At 44.2% G+C, this 18,884-nt stretch overlaps 1 protein-coding gene across 1 annotated transcript; it reads left to right on the forward strand.

Moving 5' to 3' along the window:
- Positions 1-335: 335 nt before the first annotated feature.
- Positions 336-2,033, forward strand: LOC133929320 (transcription factor LATE FLOWERING-like). Its single transcript, XM_062376030.1, has one exon. The coding sequence runs from the start codon at positions 802-804 to the stop codon at positions 1,963-1,965; it is 1,164 nt and encodes a 387-aa protein (XP_062232014.1). The 5' UTR covers positions 336-801; the 3' UTR covers positions 1,966-2,033.
- The last annotated feature ends 16,851 nt before the right edge of the window (positions 2,034-18,884 follow it).

Genomic DNA, 18,884 nt, shown 5'->3' on the forward strand with positions numbered 1-18,884 from the left:
AAATCAGAAATACAACTTTATATTCACTCGTGCACATGTCTTATCTCGTCTATTCATTATTCTTACATAATATTTATCTATCTTACATTTTTTTTTCATCTATCCTCTATCGTAATTTCAATACGATTGAATGGTGGTGATAAGCAATATGTGCGCATAAGTGTGGAAATTTCCCTTATCGGAACGGAAAGTGCCGAGAACGAGATAAAGACTTTATCTTGCCTTTTTCTAATGAAAAAGGAAACAAATTTGGCCATCGCTACAGCTTGGCCTGCAGTACGCCGTCTATAAAAGACGGCCATACGCATGGCACTGCCATCCGCAGTAGGGGAGAGGACCACCCTAGCTACCCTGCACTGATGCACAATTCGTCCCCTGTAATCTTCAGAATCCATCAGTCACAGATCGGTGCAGCCAGGGCAGGCCGGCCTGAACCTGAATCATCAAAGTGCTCAGTCAAGCTGCGAGGCTGGTACTGATGAACTGTCTGGCTAAGAGATATCTGGTTTCTTCTTCTTTGCTCCGTGGTTTGCTTTCTGCCATGTTTGGGACTTGATGTTCTGTTAGGCGTTCATGCTAATCTCAGCAGTTGATTCCCACGAAGTTAATTGCTTCCACTGGATTCAGTTGATTAATTGGAACAATTCTAATGCAATTTAACTTGTTGATTGAAAATCAGCTTGCAGATCTGTACTGACGAGTGCTCACTTCGTTTGCACGGAGTTGCAATCTTTTCGCAGCAGTAAGCCAATATCAAGACTTGCTGCCTGAGGCGTCGCCGCGCCGGCCGTGTATAGATCGATGGACGCCTTCGGCGGCTGGAGTACGCCATATGCAGCAGAGCCATGCCTGCCTAGCCGCCCGAGCGACGACGGCCTCCTCAGCCCCTTCCTGTGCGCAAGCCTCGACGGCCTTCGGTTCGATCATGGCGATCTCGATCTGCCCTCGTCGCACCCGATTCCGAACCTCATGCACTGCCACGACGGCGCGGGTCATTCCGACGACGTACCAACAGCCTTCATGGGCCTGTACTCGACGGACGTGCTGCCGAGCGTCGCCGTCATCCACGGCGCAGTGGACGACGGCCTCCTTGACACGTTCGCGTACGTCCCGAACGTCGTCGCCGAGGAGCACGCGCGGGCCGCCGTGTCGAACACCGCCTTCTCCGGATACAGCAGCACCACGGGAGGCAACGGCAACATCTCCTCCGGCGAGTCCAACACGTACGGCGACGGCCACGATACGGAGGTGGCGTCGCCGTGCGCCATGTCGTGGCCAGCGCTGCCTCAGACAACGACCGTGCCTCCCTCGAAGCGGAAGCTGGACAAGTACCCCGCGATAGCTGCATCGGCAACAACGGCGGAGAAGGCAGCAGCTGAGCGGCGTGGTGCCAAGCGAGCCGCCGCGACGTCGTCGTCGTCGACCAGAATCACGTTCGGGGGGCAGGAGCAAGACCACAACCACCAGGCAGCATCAGGGGCGCCGCTCGGCGGCGGGTACGAGCCGGACGCGGAGGCGATAGCGCAGGTGAAGGAGATGATCTACCGCGCGGCGGCGATGCGGCCGGTGCACCAGCTCGTCTGCGCGGCCGCCGCCGAGCCATCCCAGAACAAGCCGCGGCGCAAGAATGTGCGGATATCGAGCGAGCCGCAGACAGTGGCGGCGCGGCTGCGGCGGGAGAGGGTCAGCCAGCGCCTGCGCGTGCTGCAGCTGCTTGTGCCCGGCGGCAGCAGGATGGACACGGCGTCCATGCTCGACGAGGCCGCCAGCTACCTCAAGTTCCTCAAGTCGCAGCTCAAGGCGCTGGAAACTGGAAACCCTAGCAGTGGTAGCTACCACAACGGCGGCTCGCTGCAGAATTACACGGACAGCCTTGGTGGTACCAGTGCTAGCACTGTACTTGCCTTTGGAAGAGATGGCGCCATTGGTGGCTACGTAAAATCCAACAGGAACATGCAATTGTAGCGTAGCACCTACGTGTAATGATCGATGCGCCATTGTGCGAGTGATATACGAGACAACCACTGTAGATTTTGAGGGTAACAAAGTGTTCAGATTTTATTTCTGAGGAATAATCGATGTGTTTTAATATCTTCACTGGAAAGCCGGACACGCGAGTAGAATCTTGAACTACAGAGCCAATTACTCTCATTTTCTTTTACCCGGTGAAAGATGCAGAAATGCCTTGCTGTTTTGTACATGTGCTATATCCTCCTCCGTCAATGAGTCTTCCATATGTATGCTGAAAATTCTACTGGATGCCTTAATTTCTCTCTTGTGGTTTGCTTTGTGTGAAATTCTTCTATTGGAAAAGTCTAGGTACTAGACTCGTACATGTACTGTGGGAAAAAAATGTTTTTTCCTTGCGCAGGGCCTGTTGCATGGGTAGCTAGGGGAATGGCATTGTCTCATTGATACGACACGTTGGGGTGCCTAACGCCAAAAGGACATCCTTTGGGCCTGACCCTCTATGAGTGATAGGTAGCTCACAAGTAAATGTTATATGATTATATTTAAAAATATTTTCGTGAGATTTTATTAACATTATTCATCTCGTAATTTAATATTGAGATTGAAGAGAAGAGAATAGACACGTGTCATCACAGAAAAGATGATCTTTCACAAAACATAATCCTATAAAATTTACTTTCAGCTACCTCTGTTGTCCTCCTCTTTGTCTATCCTCACCTGTGCACTTCCCTCTACGTGCACCTCGTTTGGTGATAAAGCTTGGCCTTGAGAAGGCAACCCTATGACCAAGGCTATAGGGGTGGTTCAGTGGTCTTAAAAAGTTATAGGTTAACATTTTAGTTTCTGTTTAATTTAAAGTTAAAATTTCATCGTGTCCTAAAATTTTTAGCTAGACTAGTTTTTTCTATAATAAAGCTAGATAAAATTTTGATATTTAAATAGCTATTCTAATTTTTGACTGGCTAAAATTTCAGTTTAATCTTAAACTAAATACTATTTGGTATGATCCTAGTTTTGATATAATCAAATTTTAACTTACCCTTTTGAGGGCTAGAACCAAACGATCCTGGGAGGGTAAGATGGTCCGGATGTAGCCAATATCTTTGAATATTGAAAAAAGTATTTTATATGACATGGCAAGACGGACTGGGTGAGGCTAAGGCCCGGAACCAAAAAAAAAAGGTGCACTGCTGTATGATTGCTCCTCACATAATCACATGCATCGCTCTCTCGGTGAGTTCGTTCACTGGCCGCTTTTGTTGTGACTTTCCAAGATCACGGTGTGGCGCCGGGTCTGCGCGTGCGTACGTAACAAACTCGTCGCGTCATCAGAACGGCCGCCGTCGAAGAAACGGTGGCGCGGCGGTTGGGAGGAGGAGATCGAAGCGCGCGCGTGCGTGGGCGCACCGATCATTCGTCCGTGCCGTGTGGCAGGGTCCAACTGACCAGGGCAGGCAGTTTGATGACCCATGCATGCATGAAACGGCTCGGCTATAAATTATAGGAACAGAGCCTTGCGTTAGCAAATGATCCGGGCCAAAGAGATATAACTCCGTATGTTTTTGCGCATGTCTATTTCGGTTGTTCCTCTTTTCTACCTAATATTTATCTATCTAGTGATGTTTTCATCTACTTATTAATTTTTTATATATCCTTTTAATATAAATTTTAACGTGATAAGCCATACATCCACATGCTGTGTAATTGCACAAATTTCAACCAGGTGAATTTTTGTGTTCGGGTTAATTACCTGGTGACATAGCTATGTCGTTGCACAGTTTCCTTTCACGGTTTTAAATATGTCGGCTCTGGTCGATCGGCAGATGAAACTTTACGTGGTGTCGAACAGACGATCGGCTTAACACGCCTGACGAATGCAATCTAGCTGATCAGCTTGGTTATGTAACGTTTCTTTTTGTCTACAGTCCAGCTACGATTTCCACTACTCCTTGCGTATCTAACGAGACGTGTCTTATATATGGCCACCCATGAAGCGGCGATGCTTGCAAAGTGCGAACTCCTGCAGATTGCTCTTCCGACGTGGTCTGACTAATAAGATATGTGCATTGTGTTCTAAGTAAACCATGCTATCGCGGCACGACCTTGAAAAGTCTGAGAGAGTGTATATAAGTTCCAGTCCGGTGAACTGAGCATAAATTAACTGGTTAGCGTCATTTGTGACCGCACGGGTGTTTTCATATTTTTTTAATTAAATCAAAGAGGAATAGTACTTGTACATATGATACATTTATGGTAAAAAAGCTAGTGTGTCCGCGCTATATGAGTTTAAGTTTTTAATCTGGTTTAGACATGTGTTGGGACGACGCACCCATGTAGGTGAGTGTTGCGTGTGTATGTGTCAACAATTGGTAAAATGGATTATACTAATACTTATTTTAAATAGAGATACATGGTTGTTAGTTATGTGTATCGAAGATGACAATGTGTCAGTATGGTGTGCGTAGTGAAAATAATCATATTAGATTATGATTGTAATTTTATTGATTAATGATAATATAGTTATTAGGATTAACATGTTTGTCAAAAATATATGTTAGTTGATCTCATGTATGCAATATATGAAGAAGTTACAATAGTTGGGACAAAATTGGACTAAATTAGAGAAGTCACAGCAAAATTTGTCTAACCAGATGGTCCGGTGCTCTGGATGTTGAATTTATCAGAGCATATTTGACAAAGAGGGAGAGAGGACTGAAGACCTCACCGGAAGGTCCGATGATTAGCAAGTATGCTCACCGCAACATTTCTACCAGAGAAGGTTGCAGCCATTGAGGAAGTTAAGAATTAATGCACCGGATAGTCCGGTGATCACAAAAAATTGCACCGAGGCATTTTCAGGGAAAAGAAGAGAAGACTAAACATAACTCACTGGATGATCCGGTGATGAAGAGATCCGGTGATGAAAAGAAGTGCACCGGAGTAAGCATCAGACTAATTTACACAGAGAGTGTGCCAAGTGTTGAAGAACGGAGTTCAAGACACCGGATAGTCTGGTAATAAAATGATGAGCACCGGATATTTTCACTAGAGCAATTTACACAGAGAAGAAAGAAAAATTCAGATGGCTCAGGATAACTCACCGGATAGTCCGATGATGGAGATAAAGTATACACCGGAGTGTCCAGTGTTCACAGAGGCTTGAGTGGAGGTTCCAACGGCTAGTTTGTGAGAGAGTATCATTTATTATTTGCCATTTACTTTGGTTGTGTTGTCATCAATCACTAAAAATAGAGAGATTGTAGCGAAGATGGCACTATTAGGTTATGATTGTGATTTTGGTAATTAATGATAATATAGACAATGAGACTAACATGTTTGTCAAGAATATATGTTAGTAGGTCTCATGGATGCAATACATGAAGAAGCCACCGTAGATGGGATAAAGTTAGATTGAATTGGAGAAATCCCAGTAAGATTTCCTTATTGGATGGTCCAATGCTTTGGGTGTTGAACTGACCGAAGCATGTTTGACAAAAAGAGAGGTATGAAGACCTCACCGGAAGGTCCGATGATTAGCAAGTGTGCTCACCAGAGTATTTCTACGAGAGAAGGTTGCGACCATTGAGAAAGTTGAGAATCAATGCACCGGATAGTCTGGTGATCACAAAGAATTGCACCGGAGCATTTCTAGGAAAAAGAAGAGAAGGCTGAAGATAACTCACTGGATGGTCTGGTGATGAAGAGAAGTACACCGGAGTAAGCACTAGACTAATTTACACAGAGAGAGTGCTAAGTGTTGAAGAACGAAGTTCAAGGTACTGGATAGTCCGACGATGAAGTGATGTGCACCAGATGCTTTTATAGGAGCAATTTACACAGAGAAGAAAGAAAGGCTCGGATAGCTCAGGATAACTCACCGGATAGTTCAGTGATGGAGATGAGTATACACCAGAGTATCCGGTGTTCACAGAGGCTTTAGTGGGGGTTCCAATGGCTAGTTTATGAGAGTGTACTCACCGGATGATCCGATATTAGTACTATTGTTCTCACCGGATCATCCGGTGTTAATAACTTTTCTGAGCCATTAGGTTAATGGTTAGTGCGTGAGTTTGAAGCTATAAATATTCCTCCACTCAATCATTTGAGGTTGCTGGAGTCCTGAGAAGTTTATGTACACCTGAGAAGATATCTAAGTCACTAAAATATTTAAAGTGATCATTTAAGATAATTAAGCACACTATTAGAAAGTGATTAGTGCTTATAGGCCTAGAGAGTTTGTTACTAGGTGATTACTGCATAGAGAGTGGATCAAGGAGTGATCCAAGCTTGTACCTCTTGGTACGTCGGCAACTTGAGTCTTAGTGACTCACCGGCAAGCTTCTTGACTTTCCAACTTGGTGTGGAGCAGTGATAAGGCGATTGTGCGGGGACGTGGAGACTCTTGCCTTTGTGACTCAAGCTTCAAAGTGATCACGGTGGCAAGAGACCGGAAGAGAGGCTTGTGGTGAGACCTTGCCTTGGTGGCTTGGCGGCTCATCCGGGTTGAGGCATTGTCTTTATGATTTGGTGGCTCAATAGCCGTGACCGGGTGCCGACCGAGAGAAAATTTTTGGTGGAGCTCCAACGTAGACTAAGGATGACATTGGAAAAAAATCTTTGTGCCGAGTTTACTCTCTCTCTCTATCTTATTTACGTTTCTATATTTACTTACTTCCAATTTATCTTCTTAGATAGGTTGCGAGCATTTTGATCGATAGAGTAGACACACTAGATAAACTTAGAGTATATTTGGATAAAAATATAGATTTATCTTGTATTATTTTTTTAGCCGAATAGATTCTAAGTATCCTAATTCATCCTCTGAGTACGTTACCGATCCCTCGTAACGTGAGAACATAAGATTTTATACCTCACGCACTATTTAACCAAATACCATGGTATATATAAAAAAAGCTGTATATTTTTGCGTCAGACTTGATTGGGACCTCAATATGCATCTTGAAGGCAACCCTAGCATTACTAGGGATGAGAATAGATAGATTCATTGATCACTCTAGTTTAATTTAATCAATTAACTAGATATTTTTTTCTTATCTAATTAGTTAGTTAAGTTAAATAAGAATAGATCAAACGAACGGTTACTATGATCAAACCAATGCCCATCCCGGAATCAAAAAAAAAAAAAAAAAAACCAATGCCCATCCCTAGGCACAACCGACCACCTTATCCACTTCCCTGGATATGATACATACGATGAAGCTCTGCTGCTGCCCCCGCATTGTTGTTACCTAAACTCAGGAGGCTTCTGATTGCCGATGTGCCTTCATCCTGGGATGTCTCTTGGCCCCGCCTCCTCATCGATGCGGCGCCGTGCCTCGAGAGCCTTCACATCCATATCGCCCCTTGGGAGGAGGAGCCTTGTAATGACATTTTGTGGCAGGCCCCTGAGTCCCACCACAGTCAGCTAAAAGAGTTGGTGACAGATGGTTTTGAGGGAACTCAGAGACAGATTTACTTTATCAACTTCATTTTGAAAGTATCAACAAGACAACAACGTTGCAGCTCGTTCCTTATTTGTTCAAACATGGGCATGTTCAGGACAGGGGGACATTGGGACCGGAACATGGTGGCGCAGCAATTCCAGTGGCGCAATGAGGAGAAAGCCAAAATACCGAACCAGATTGCTGATAATGTTTCTTGCTCACCAACTCGCATTCAAGTAGTTCTGCCGTAATATCCAACGTTTGTGAGTTGAATAAAATGCACGAGTTAGGGTCCGTTTAGCAAGGTTCTGAATTCTTTTAAAAATGTTTCGGTTTCACTTTCTCCTGAACATGTTTTTCTAGCGAATCATAATTACTTCGTGCAATCGTATGTCTAGTTGGATGTATTTTAATTCTCGAAAAAGGATGATAGTTGTAAATAAGAAGGAAATAATTCAGAAACAGGAGAAACCATATTCTACATATTTTTCTCTCGTAATATGAAAAAGAGAAACATTTATCTTGTTTTAGATTCGAACCGTTTGCCAAAAACCGTTTAGCAGAGATTCCACTGATTTTAGCTAGAATCCGAAAGATTTCTCGCATCCAAATTGGACCTTATGTACCTGCACTCCCAATTTAATTAAGGTAATTTATAAGCTTGTTACTATCTCCGTTTTCTTTTACTTGTCGTTTAGGATATCGACAGGGTCCCCAACAAACATATTTAACTATTACTTTTGACAACTACCTCTTGCTAAAAGTTAATAAAAATGAGATAATATCAAAGTATTTATTATAATAAATACACTACTATTATTTTCATATGACAAATTATAATAGTTTTGTATATATTAGTAGTTAAAGTTTCTAAAATTTAACTATACATATTCTAGAACAACATCTATTTGATAACTGAGTTAGATCCACTTCATTTTTGCGCTATGGAGCGCATGTCAATGGCATGCGTATGCTCGCCTGTTTATTCTCTTCTCTTTTGTTATGCAATTTTGCTTTATGCACCATACAGTCGATTTAGACAAACTCTGCACAGTTCCAGTCAGTGCGATGCGAAGATGACTATTTGAATTTCCTCATTTTCAGCAAAACTTGTATTATATTGAAGGATGCATCTGACACTGTCCTTTTCTTGCACTGTCTTAGAGCTGTTACTGAAACAGAATAGAGATCGAGAAAGATATGAGGTTTAAGCTAATCACCACACGACAACAAAAACCTGGGTGTGCTCTATATATACGGCTGGCCAGGGTGCCATGAGGTACAAGGGAAATCAACCAGATATGGTTGATATTGATGAAATATTAAGCAATTTTCAAATTAAACTAATCCAGAAAAACATTAGATACAACATGAATATTTTTCTAGCAAGTTTGATCAAACAGATATTCCTACAAAGACTAGACAAGCTAGTATACTTAAATATCAGAATATCTCTAAACAGACTGTGAATTGTCATCAAAATATCCTCCAACAGTCTAGACGTGCTAGTTTCCAAGACAAAGTCAAAACAAAACACGAATAGAAGGATTCCCAAGACATACGTGATGTTTGCAGGAAATATCGCAATGGTACTGTTGTTGACTTCAGCCAGGACGTAGTTGTTCACTTGATGTAGAAGATGTAGACGTACACTGCATGGTCGGTGTAGACGAAGTAGACGTACAAAGCCGTGCGTGAACAAGCGGAGACGAACGTGAGCAGTCGCGCAAAGAAGCGCTCCCCAAAAACCTTATTCGCCTTCTCCCGGTGCAGGAACTCAAAGGCGGGGTTCCGAAGGCTTGCTCTCCCTAACTCCGGTGCACACCGAAGCAAGGATGGGGCAGCGTGTGTAGCAACAGCAAAACAGTGGGATGAGAGAGAGGATGGAAGCTATATTTTCCACTGTGCACAACTCCTGTCTTTATATAGCCAGCGGGAGCTAATCCAACTCCTCGTAACAGAGGTTCAAATGCATGGCGTTTCTCCTTCAATTGCATGCAGAGGCAATTGCATGACGTTTCTCTTTCAATTGCATGCAGAGGCAATTGCATGGCGTTTCTCCTTCAATTGCATGCAGAAGCAATTGCATGGCGTTTCCAACGGCATTTGTGCATGCAGAGGTTTCGTTTCCAAGAATCAATTGCATACAGAGGTAATTGCATGGCGTTGGAAACTCCCTCCAGCCAATTCATTTGCATGGCATTGGAAACTCCCTTCATTTGCAATTGCATGTGCGTTGGGATTTTCCAGGGATTAATTGGCCCAGCCAATTAATGACAACAGATATTACAACAGCTGAGATGCTATTTTATCTATACCCAGAGAATACCAAAACAGAAAGGAAATTCTATACAGGAGAGATTTTATCTCTAATACCCGCCTGCAATACTTGAGTGGGTTTAGGAGGAGACCAAACGCATAGGCTGGACCGAAAATCAATGAACAGTTGTGTAGGCAAGTCCTTTTATCATGATGTTGGCAAACTGATGAGAAGAAGGCACATGAAGCACTTAAACTTCACTGAGAGACACCTTTTCTCGAACGAAGTGAATATCGATCTCAATACACAAGTATTGCCGTAGTAAGACAGTGGTGGAGATCCTGCAAGAGTTGACACAACCAACAACATTCCGCAACGGCATGAGCAACAACATGGTATTCAGCCTCAGTGCTAGACCGTGACACAATCGTTTGACGCTTAGAGGATCAAGAAACCAAGTTATCACTAAGATAAACGCAGTATCCTGAAGTAGAGCGCCTAGAATCTAGGCATCCTGCAATGTCTGCATCAAAATATGTCGTGAGCGTCGAGGCAGAGGAAGAGTCGATGGAAAGACCCAGGTCAAGAGATCCGTTGACATATCGAAGTATTCTCTTGATCAAGGCAAGGTGGGACTCTCGCGGATCATACATGAACAAGCACACTTGTTGAACCGCATAAGTAAAGTCCGGGCGTGTGAGCATAAGGTACTGAAGCCTCAGCAAGGCTCCTATGCTCAGTAGGATCAGCAACTGGATAACCATCTATGGCGGACAGCTTGACACGAGTGTCAACATGTGTCTTTGTAGAGTGACACTCGGCCATGCCGGCACGCTGAAGAAGATCAAAAGCGTACTAACGCTGAGACAGGAACATCCCGTGTGATGTCCGAGAGACCAAAATACTGAGGAAGTGGTGCAACTCGCTGAGACCTGTCCTGGAGAATTCTAAGTGAAGGCGCACAATGATGCGTCGTAGGAGCTATGGAGACGATGTCGTGAGGATGATGTTGTCGACGTAGAGAAGAAGATATGCAAGATCATCTCCATCCTTTAATATGAACAAAGAAGTGTCGCAGACTGAAGCAATGAATCCCATGGTGCGTATGTGAGTAGAAAACCTTCGGTACCATGCACTAGGTGCTTGCTTTAAGCCATATAAGGACCTATGTAGATGATAGACATGCTCCGGATGTGAGGAGTCGATGAAGCCAGATGGTTGCTGACAATATATTATCTCATCAAGAGTGCCATGCAACAAAACATTCTTGACATCTAGTTGATGAATTGGCCAGCATCTTGAGGCAGCAAGGCTGAGGACGACATAGATCGTGGAGTGTTTGATGACGGGGCTGAACGTCTCATCAAAATCCACGCCGGGTTGCTGAGGAAATCCGCGAACAACCCATCATTCTTTGTGGCGAGCAAACGAGGCATTGGAGTGAACCTTGTGCTTGTAAATCCACTTGCCTGAAACAACATTAGCACCGGTTGGTCTCGGCATGAGTGACCAAGTTCCATTATCGATGAGCGCACAATACTCCTCCAACATGGCATTACGCCAGTTGGGGTCCGCAAGTGCACTTCGGTAGTTGGAGGGTAGCGAAGACATGGTCAGTGTCACGGTGGTGGACAAGTTGAGGTGGTGTAACAGCTTCACAATACTCGATAGCTGCTCGGGTGACCATCGGATGAGGTCCTAGCATAGGGCGTGCAGTAGGTGGGGCTTGAGAAAGTGACTACACAGGTTCGTGCATCGGCACAGGTGATGTCATGGGTGACAAGGAGGTCGAGACGCCAGACGATGATGCGGGAGGCGAGGAGGCCAAGACGTCGGCACCAGAGGTTGGCTGGTTACACAACAGCCGAGGACGTTAGGTGTAGATGACCCAGTAGGCCTGCGCGGGTGCTGCTGCCTTTGTCGCACCAGTCGAAGGAGCAGCGAGTGCTGTGCCAAGCGCACCGCTTGATGTGGTGTCCACGGGTGTGGGCACAGATGTTCCAGGGGAAGCTGCGGCACCATGTACGTCGAGCACGTCACCCATATCAACCGAAGCTGTGATGCCTCACAACACGGGATGTGAGGTTGATGTCGACGACAAAAGGAGACCTACATTGTCGCCAGACACTAAAAAATCCGGTGAGTTAGAAACGGGTGTCGGATTGGAGGAAGTAAGTCCGGCAAATAGGAACATTGTTTCATCAAAGATCACGTGGCGAGAGATGTAAATGCATCCCATGACGGGATCGAGACAGCGACAACCTTTATGCGATGAAGGGTACCTGAGAAATACTCAAGCCACGGATCGAGAAGATTGTTCGTGTTTTGCGGTGCCTGAAATGTTAGGATAGCAAAGACATCCAAACACGCGAAGATGATCAAGGTTGGGGAGTTTATAATGGAGTTTGTGGTAGGGGGTAAAACTTTAGATGGAAGAGGATGGTCGTCGATTTAAAAGATAAGTGGCAGTGGCAAGAGCTTCAGCCTAGTAGGGCGCGAGCATGGAAGCATGGAACAGAAGCGTGCACACCGTGTTGTTGATGGTGTGAATCGTGCGTTCGGTTTTGCCATTTTGCTGCGACATATAGGGGCAAGAGAACCAGATATGAATTCCGTGATTGGCACAAAAAGTCATAGTGTTGAAACTGATGAACTATGTGCCATTATCTACCTGACTAGAGTGAAGAGAGGAGTGAAATTAGGTAGCGATGTAGGCGTGGAATCGAACTATATGGGCATGTACTTTTGATAAAATTTTTTAGTTGAAAGGTCCAATAGAAGTGTGAGAAATCATTAACAATAACCAAATAGTATTCGAAACCAGAGTTGCTCGATAATGGAGATGTTCATACATCGCAAAGTACTAATTGAAAAGGTTCTTTTGTGGTAGAATGAGAGGAACCAAAGGGCGGACATACGTGCTTGCCAAGTTGACATGCATGGCAAGTGGTACGATCTGTTTTATTACACGAGATAATAGACAATTTTTGGAGGAGAGCGATGACGTCGTGACCAGGATGATCGAGGCATTGGTGCCAGAGATGAGCGGTGGTAGCAAGGGTGACTAGAGTGGTTGAAGTTGATGGTGTATCCGGTAGGAACGTGTATAAGTCCCCATGGCTATTGGAGTGTAGAATCATGCTTTGGGTCTTGAGGTCCTTGATGGAAAAACCAAAAGGATCAAATTCGATAGAACAAGCATTATCTCGTGTAAATTTATGAACTGATATGAGGTTCTTAATCAAAGAAGGCACAAAAAGAACATTATTGAGATAAAAAATGGGCGTAGGAGTGCAAAGCGAAGAGTCACAGCAGACAAGAGCGTGAGTAGTTGCGTCGTTGCTAATGGTGACGAGGGAAGGAGATGGTGAGATGGTGAGAGGGTGGAGTTTACCATCATCAGAGGTCATGTGCGTAGAGGCACCTGAGTCCAGGATCCAACCATCATGTCCTTGAGTGGACAGATTGTTCATCACTGCTACGAGCGCAGCTTGATCCCATGTAGGCCCGACGGTCGAGGTAGATGACATGGTCGGTGGAGTAGTCACGGTGAATGCATGAGCCAGAGGAGGGGTAGGAGGTCGTGGGCTACAAATGCCAGCCTGCGGTGTGCCCAGCGAGAAGCAGACCCATGGCTCAGTCGGGGTTGGTGTAGATGATGAGGGGGTCTACTGTCAAGGAAGGCTGCCACCGTAGTTAGGCTTGCCTTTCTTGTTCTTCTTCTTTCCTGAGCCTTGGCCACCTGCATGTGGCATCGCAGAGGGTGTCTGAGTGGAGACCCGGGAGGTCAAAGAGCAGCGTTGATTGCGCTGGAAGTTGGTGAGGAGAGTAGTGACAGAGGTGATGCGAGATTCGTTCTCCATATGCATCTCTTGCATAAGAACTTTTGACCACATGTTGGCGAAGGATGGAAGTTGTGATGCCATGGAGATGTTCATGGCCGCGTTGGAGAAACGTGGGTTAAGGTCGCACGGGGTGTTGATGACGAGAGTGGAATCGCTGACTGGATGGCCGACGTCTCGGAGGGCATCGGTCGGGCTCTTCATCTTCTAGAAGTAGTCTGCGATGGACATGGTGCCTTGCATCAAGGAGTGGAACTCATTGTTGAGGTAGATAGTGCGAGCCACCTTGTTGTTACGGAATTGGGACTCCAGTTGCGTCCACAGGTTGTAAGCGGACTGATTTGACTCCATGACGAAGGCAAGGAGGTCAGTGGAAATGGAGCCATACAGACAAAACTTGACTGTGTAGTCATCTTGCACCCAGTTCGGGTCACCCAGTGTCGGTGCAACATGTTGAACATGCGGAAGCAGGTTGAACTTGCCGCAGAGCGCGAGGAAGAAGGTGCTCCACATGGTGTAGTTCGATTCTTATAAGTTGAGGATGACAGGGAGGCAGACGGCAATAGTGTGCGCCGAAGGGGGTATCGTAGGGGTGACACTGGCGGTCAGAGCACCATCAGCTGTGGTACCCATCAGCCAATCGGTATGGCAACTGAAGGTAGATTGGATCGATTAGAATCCTGATACCATGAAATAGAATAGAGATCGAGAGAGATATGAGGTTTAGGCTAATAACCACACGGCAACAAAGCCCTGGGTGTGCTATATATATATATATACATATACATATATATACATATACATATATACATATACATATATATACATATACATATATACATATACATATATATACATATACATATATATACATATACACATATATATACATACACACATATATATACATACACACATATATATACATACACACATATATATACATACACACACACACACACACACACACACACACACACACACACACACACACACACACACACACACACACACACACACACACACACACACACACACACACACACACACACACACACACACACACACACACACACACACACACACACACACACACACACACACACACACACACACACACACACACACACACACATATATATATATATATATATATATATATATGGCTCGCAAAGGTGCCGTGACGTAGAAGGGAAATTAACCAAATATAGTTGAAATTACAACAACCGGGATGCTATTCCATCTATACCCGGAGAATACCAAAACTGAGAGGAAATTCTATACAGGAGAGAATTTATCTCTAATAGTTACATGCAGCTAGCAACATTTTAATAGAATCGGTGAATATTCTCAATAGCTGGATACTTCACCACATCGTAATAATATCGTACATGCTTGAATAATGAGTTGATATGATCACAATAAACCATAGAATTGATAAGATCACCATCTATGTTGTTAAGTTTCTGACTTTGCATTCAATCTCCAAAGTTTGCAATGTTGAGAAACCAAGTTGAGATGCGTCTTGGTTTAATTGTGATGAGTCATCAACAATGTTAGATTTGAGTTGAACTAGGTTGGCATGAACTTGTTTGTACGTGATGTTGTTTATGACTAACCCAAGTTGGAGTCCAGGAAAAATGAACTTATCAAAATATTCGATGTCTGGGAAGATGGCCTCACCGGATGGTCTGTTGTAGTGCTGAAGCTGACGCTAGAGCAATTATGTGCTTAAGAAAAAAAAGATGAAGGCACCAGATTGTCCAGCAATGGGTTTAGAGAGCACCAGACTATTTCCTGCAGAGAAGAAATTTTCGGTGAAAAGTAGAAGATCTCACCGGATGATCTGATGATGTAATGCTGCTAGCGCCGGAGTATTTACCAATATGCAGCAAAATTTGAAATTCGAAGTTTGGCGCCCAATCTGAAGAAGCCACCGAATAGTCCGGTGTGGGAGTTTGTGAACACCGGATAATACATTGGACTAATTTTTGCAGAGAGGTTATATAATGAGAGCCTGGTGGAGATAAAGGCACTGGATGGTCCGGTGACAGGAAAGTGAGCACCGGAACTTCACACTGGACCAATTCTTGCAGAGATCATATTTCAGCGCACTGAATGGAAACACACTTATCAGATGTTTCGATGCTCAGTGAGTGAACACATCGGAACATATAGTGCTCTCATTTTCTGCAGAATGAGTTCTGAACTAAGGATTTGTGTTATGAGCTAACTACAAAATATCCTTAAAATTTGGAGATATGTATTTGCTTGTTTCATGGTGTGCAAGTGATGGATGCAACTTGATGGTCGACGGCGGGATGATCAGGGTCAAGCGGGTGCTTAATGTCAGACGATCAAGAAGACCGAACGGAGTCAAGGGTGATCCTAGTGGTACCTGTGCAGTTCAAGCAAAGCATGGAGAGGATGAAGGATGGAGACGGCGTGTGACAAAGTCAAGTGAAGGAGATACCGGTGCAAGTGACAAGGTGGGTCTGATGGATCAAGAGCGGGAGAAACTTGCCAGTGGTCAAGATCACAAGATGGAGGACATACGTCAACATCGGAGCACTTGTTTGAAGCAAAGCAAGTGGCGGCTAGTCACGTTTTGAGAAGCGTGCTAGCATTTCGTGGTTTGACCATAAAACCATGGGAGGACTAGAGGGTCACGTGGCACCATCGTGAAGCTTGCGTCAAGATGAAGCTAAGTTATGAAGAAGTGGTGGCCGTTCGATGGAAGGAGCGAAATTTGGACCAAAATACCTCGATGGTAGTTAGAAGTGTACTACCCATGAAGGGTATTTTAGGAACAATGAAATTTAAGGATCAAGAAAACTTTCAAGGGCTATAAAATAGAGGGGTAGAACTATGGGAGAGCCTTGAGTCAGCTATTTGAGAGCCTAGTGATAGATTTTGGAGGAAAATAGAGGATAGACTTAGTGTTTGTAATAGGCTAGAGCTTTTGTGAGATAAATAACTTTGTAATTTGTCAAAATTATGACTAATTTATGTGCTTAATAAAGATTATTTTCTTGCATGTGTTTGTGTTCATCTTCTTCTAGTCTCTTTCTTTTGATTTCCTTGCCTTTGTCGAAAGTTTTTCGATTTTCTTGTTAATTTTCATTTTTGCTTTTGAGCTACAATTTTTCAACATTGGGAAGTTATTTTTCAACATAGAGATATAAATATTCATATTTTCATGTATTTGAGAAGGTTTTGAATCTCCTTGCCTCTAGACTATCAACTTGGAGAGTTGCTTTTTCATATGACTGTCATTTGCTTTTTTTTTTCAAGTTTCAAGCTTTTGTGCACAAAGACACATAAAATAGTCTTGAATAGAGTCTATGGCTTATATTTCATCCGTGAAGCCATGTTGCATTGGAACTTTCTCTCTACCTTTATGTTTGTAAAGTTTATGTTTCTGTTGGTATGTTTTGTAGGAACGTTGAGTGAATAAGGAGTAAACCATCTATTTTACAAGAAATTTATAATGCATCTATTCACATCTATCTAGTTGCCTATTCCTATCCTATAGATGTGCTTGTACATTCGGGAGAAAAACAAATTGCAATTTATACATTCTAATAAGGATTTTCCTATTGTTCGAGAATAACATAATCTTGTTTTCAAAGCATGCAATCGTCAAGTTAGTAGCAATAGGGTTCAGAAATGTGTTGTCCATCTCATGCAACAGGGTGGGCTTAATCTGCAAAAACCACTAGGGGTAAAATGAGAAAAATAGTATTGCGATTAATAGTCTTGATCGTGGTAGATTCTAAATACGGGATTGAGATTAATAGTCAGGGCAAAGTGGAAAAAAAGTCAAATCGCAATCCAAACTGGCGTCCAGCCACTACCCGGCTAGTTAAGATGGAAAGGATTTTGATCAACTATACTCAATTATATGAACCAGCAAGATTAGTTAACGTTGTTCAGCTGGTGAAAGCTGCAATCACAAGTTTTTTTGAAACAGGGTGATTTTATTTGATTAGAAATAAGTAAAGTATAATTAGAAATCTGAAAAGAACACAGTAATACAAACACAAGTCATGATCAACACCACTTTAAAAGCTTCTCCGAACGCCGTTGTCAAGCTAGATCGAAGGAACCAACGCCGATACCTCCTTCACCGATGAGGTAGAACCATTGAAGGCCATTAGCTTTTTTTAGCCACAATGAGCAGCACAAAGCGCTATTAGACCGCTGAACGAACCGGACAACCACATTAGACAGGGTAAGATACAAAACGAGCATATTGGAAAACAAAATATCCTCTAAGATTCTTCCTCGGCAGAAAAGCCATAAAAAGACAAAACACTAGTGAATTTAATCCCAAACCCACTGGAAAACCTGATCACCTAACCTAGTAAAAACAACGCAAACTATAAGCTAATCTAACAAACTAAACTACTAGAATAGTACTGACCATGGAGCCTGGCTACCCTCCTTCTCCGATACTGAGAGAACGTTGGAGGCGAGGGGACCGGCTAGATCGCCGTCGAGTGGCTCCGCTCCTGAGTCTATCGCCTCTTTGCAACGCTCTCTCGATCCTGTGCTAGAACGTCAGTCACAGAGGTGGCCAAATAGGCGGCCCGACCCAGCACGGTATGGGTCCATTGAGGCACGACCCGTTTAAGCATGGCCCGTTTAGACCCGTTAGCTAAACAACCCGCGTCGTGCCAGCCCACATGCCGCGACTCCAACCCAGGCACGACCCATTTAAGACCGAGCCGTGTCGTGCCGGTCTGCGGCACGGTATGCCCGATGACCTTTTTTGGCTCGTCAGCCCGCAAAAAATTGAAAAAAATCACAAAAACTTGCTTTTACTCGGAATCAAACACCCGACATTCTACTTGGAAGACAAACATACCACCATTGCACCATATATCATATATTGTATTAGATCCAAATAAATTATATAAAATATTAAAAAATATGAAAGGTTAAACGAGTCGTGCCGTGTCGACCCGTCGTGCTGTGACTCCGACTCAAACACGATCCAAATCGTCGTGCCGTACCAACCTGATCCGTTAACCGTCGTGTCTAAATCAAACCAAAATAACCGTACCTCGTACCAACCTATTTAGTCTGACCCACGTAGCCACCTTTAGTCAGTCAGTTACCGGCGGCTAGCTAGGAGAGCTATCACAAGTAAGGGGTTGGCCTGGACACTGACCGGCCCAAGGCCCAGCCAGCAAGATCACTCATCGAACGATGCAACAGGCAACAGCCGGACATTTCACAGAAGAGTGACGAGCTGGGACAATCAAGGCGGTCTATCGAGAGATCAGCGGCTAGGGGTGGCCCGGCCCAGCCCTGATAGGATCTGGTTCTGGTGTGCCCGAGAGGGGTCAGGACTCAGGAGCG

This window comes from Phragmites australis, chromosome 9 (genome assembly GCF_958298935.1).
Source record: "Phragmites australis chromosome 9, lpPhrAust1.1, whole genome shotgun sequence".
In the NCBI taxonomy this organism is placed as follows: domain Eukaryota; kingdom Viridiplantae; phylum Streptophyta; class Magnoliopsida; order Poales; family Poaceae; genus Phragmites; species Phragmites australis.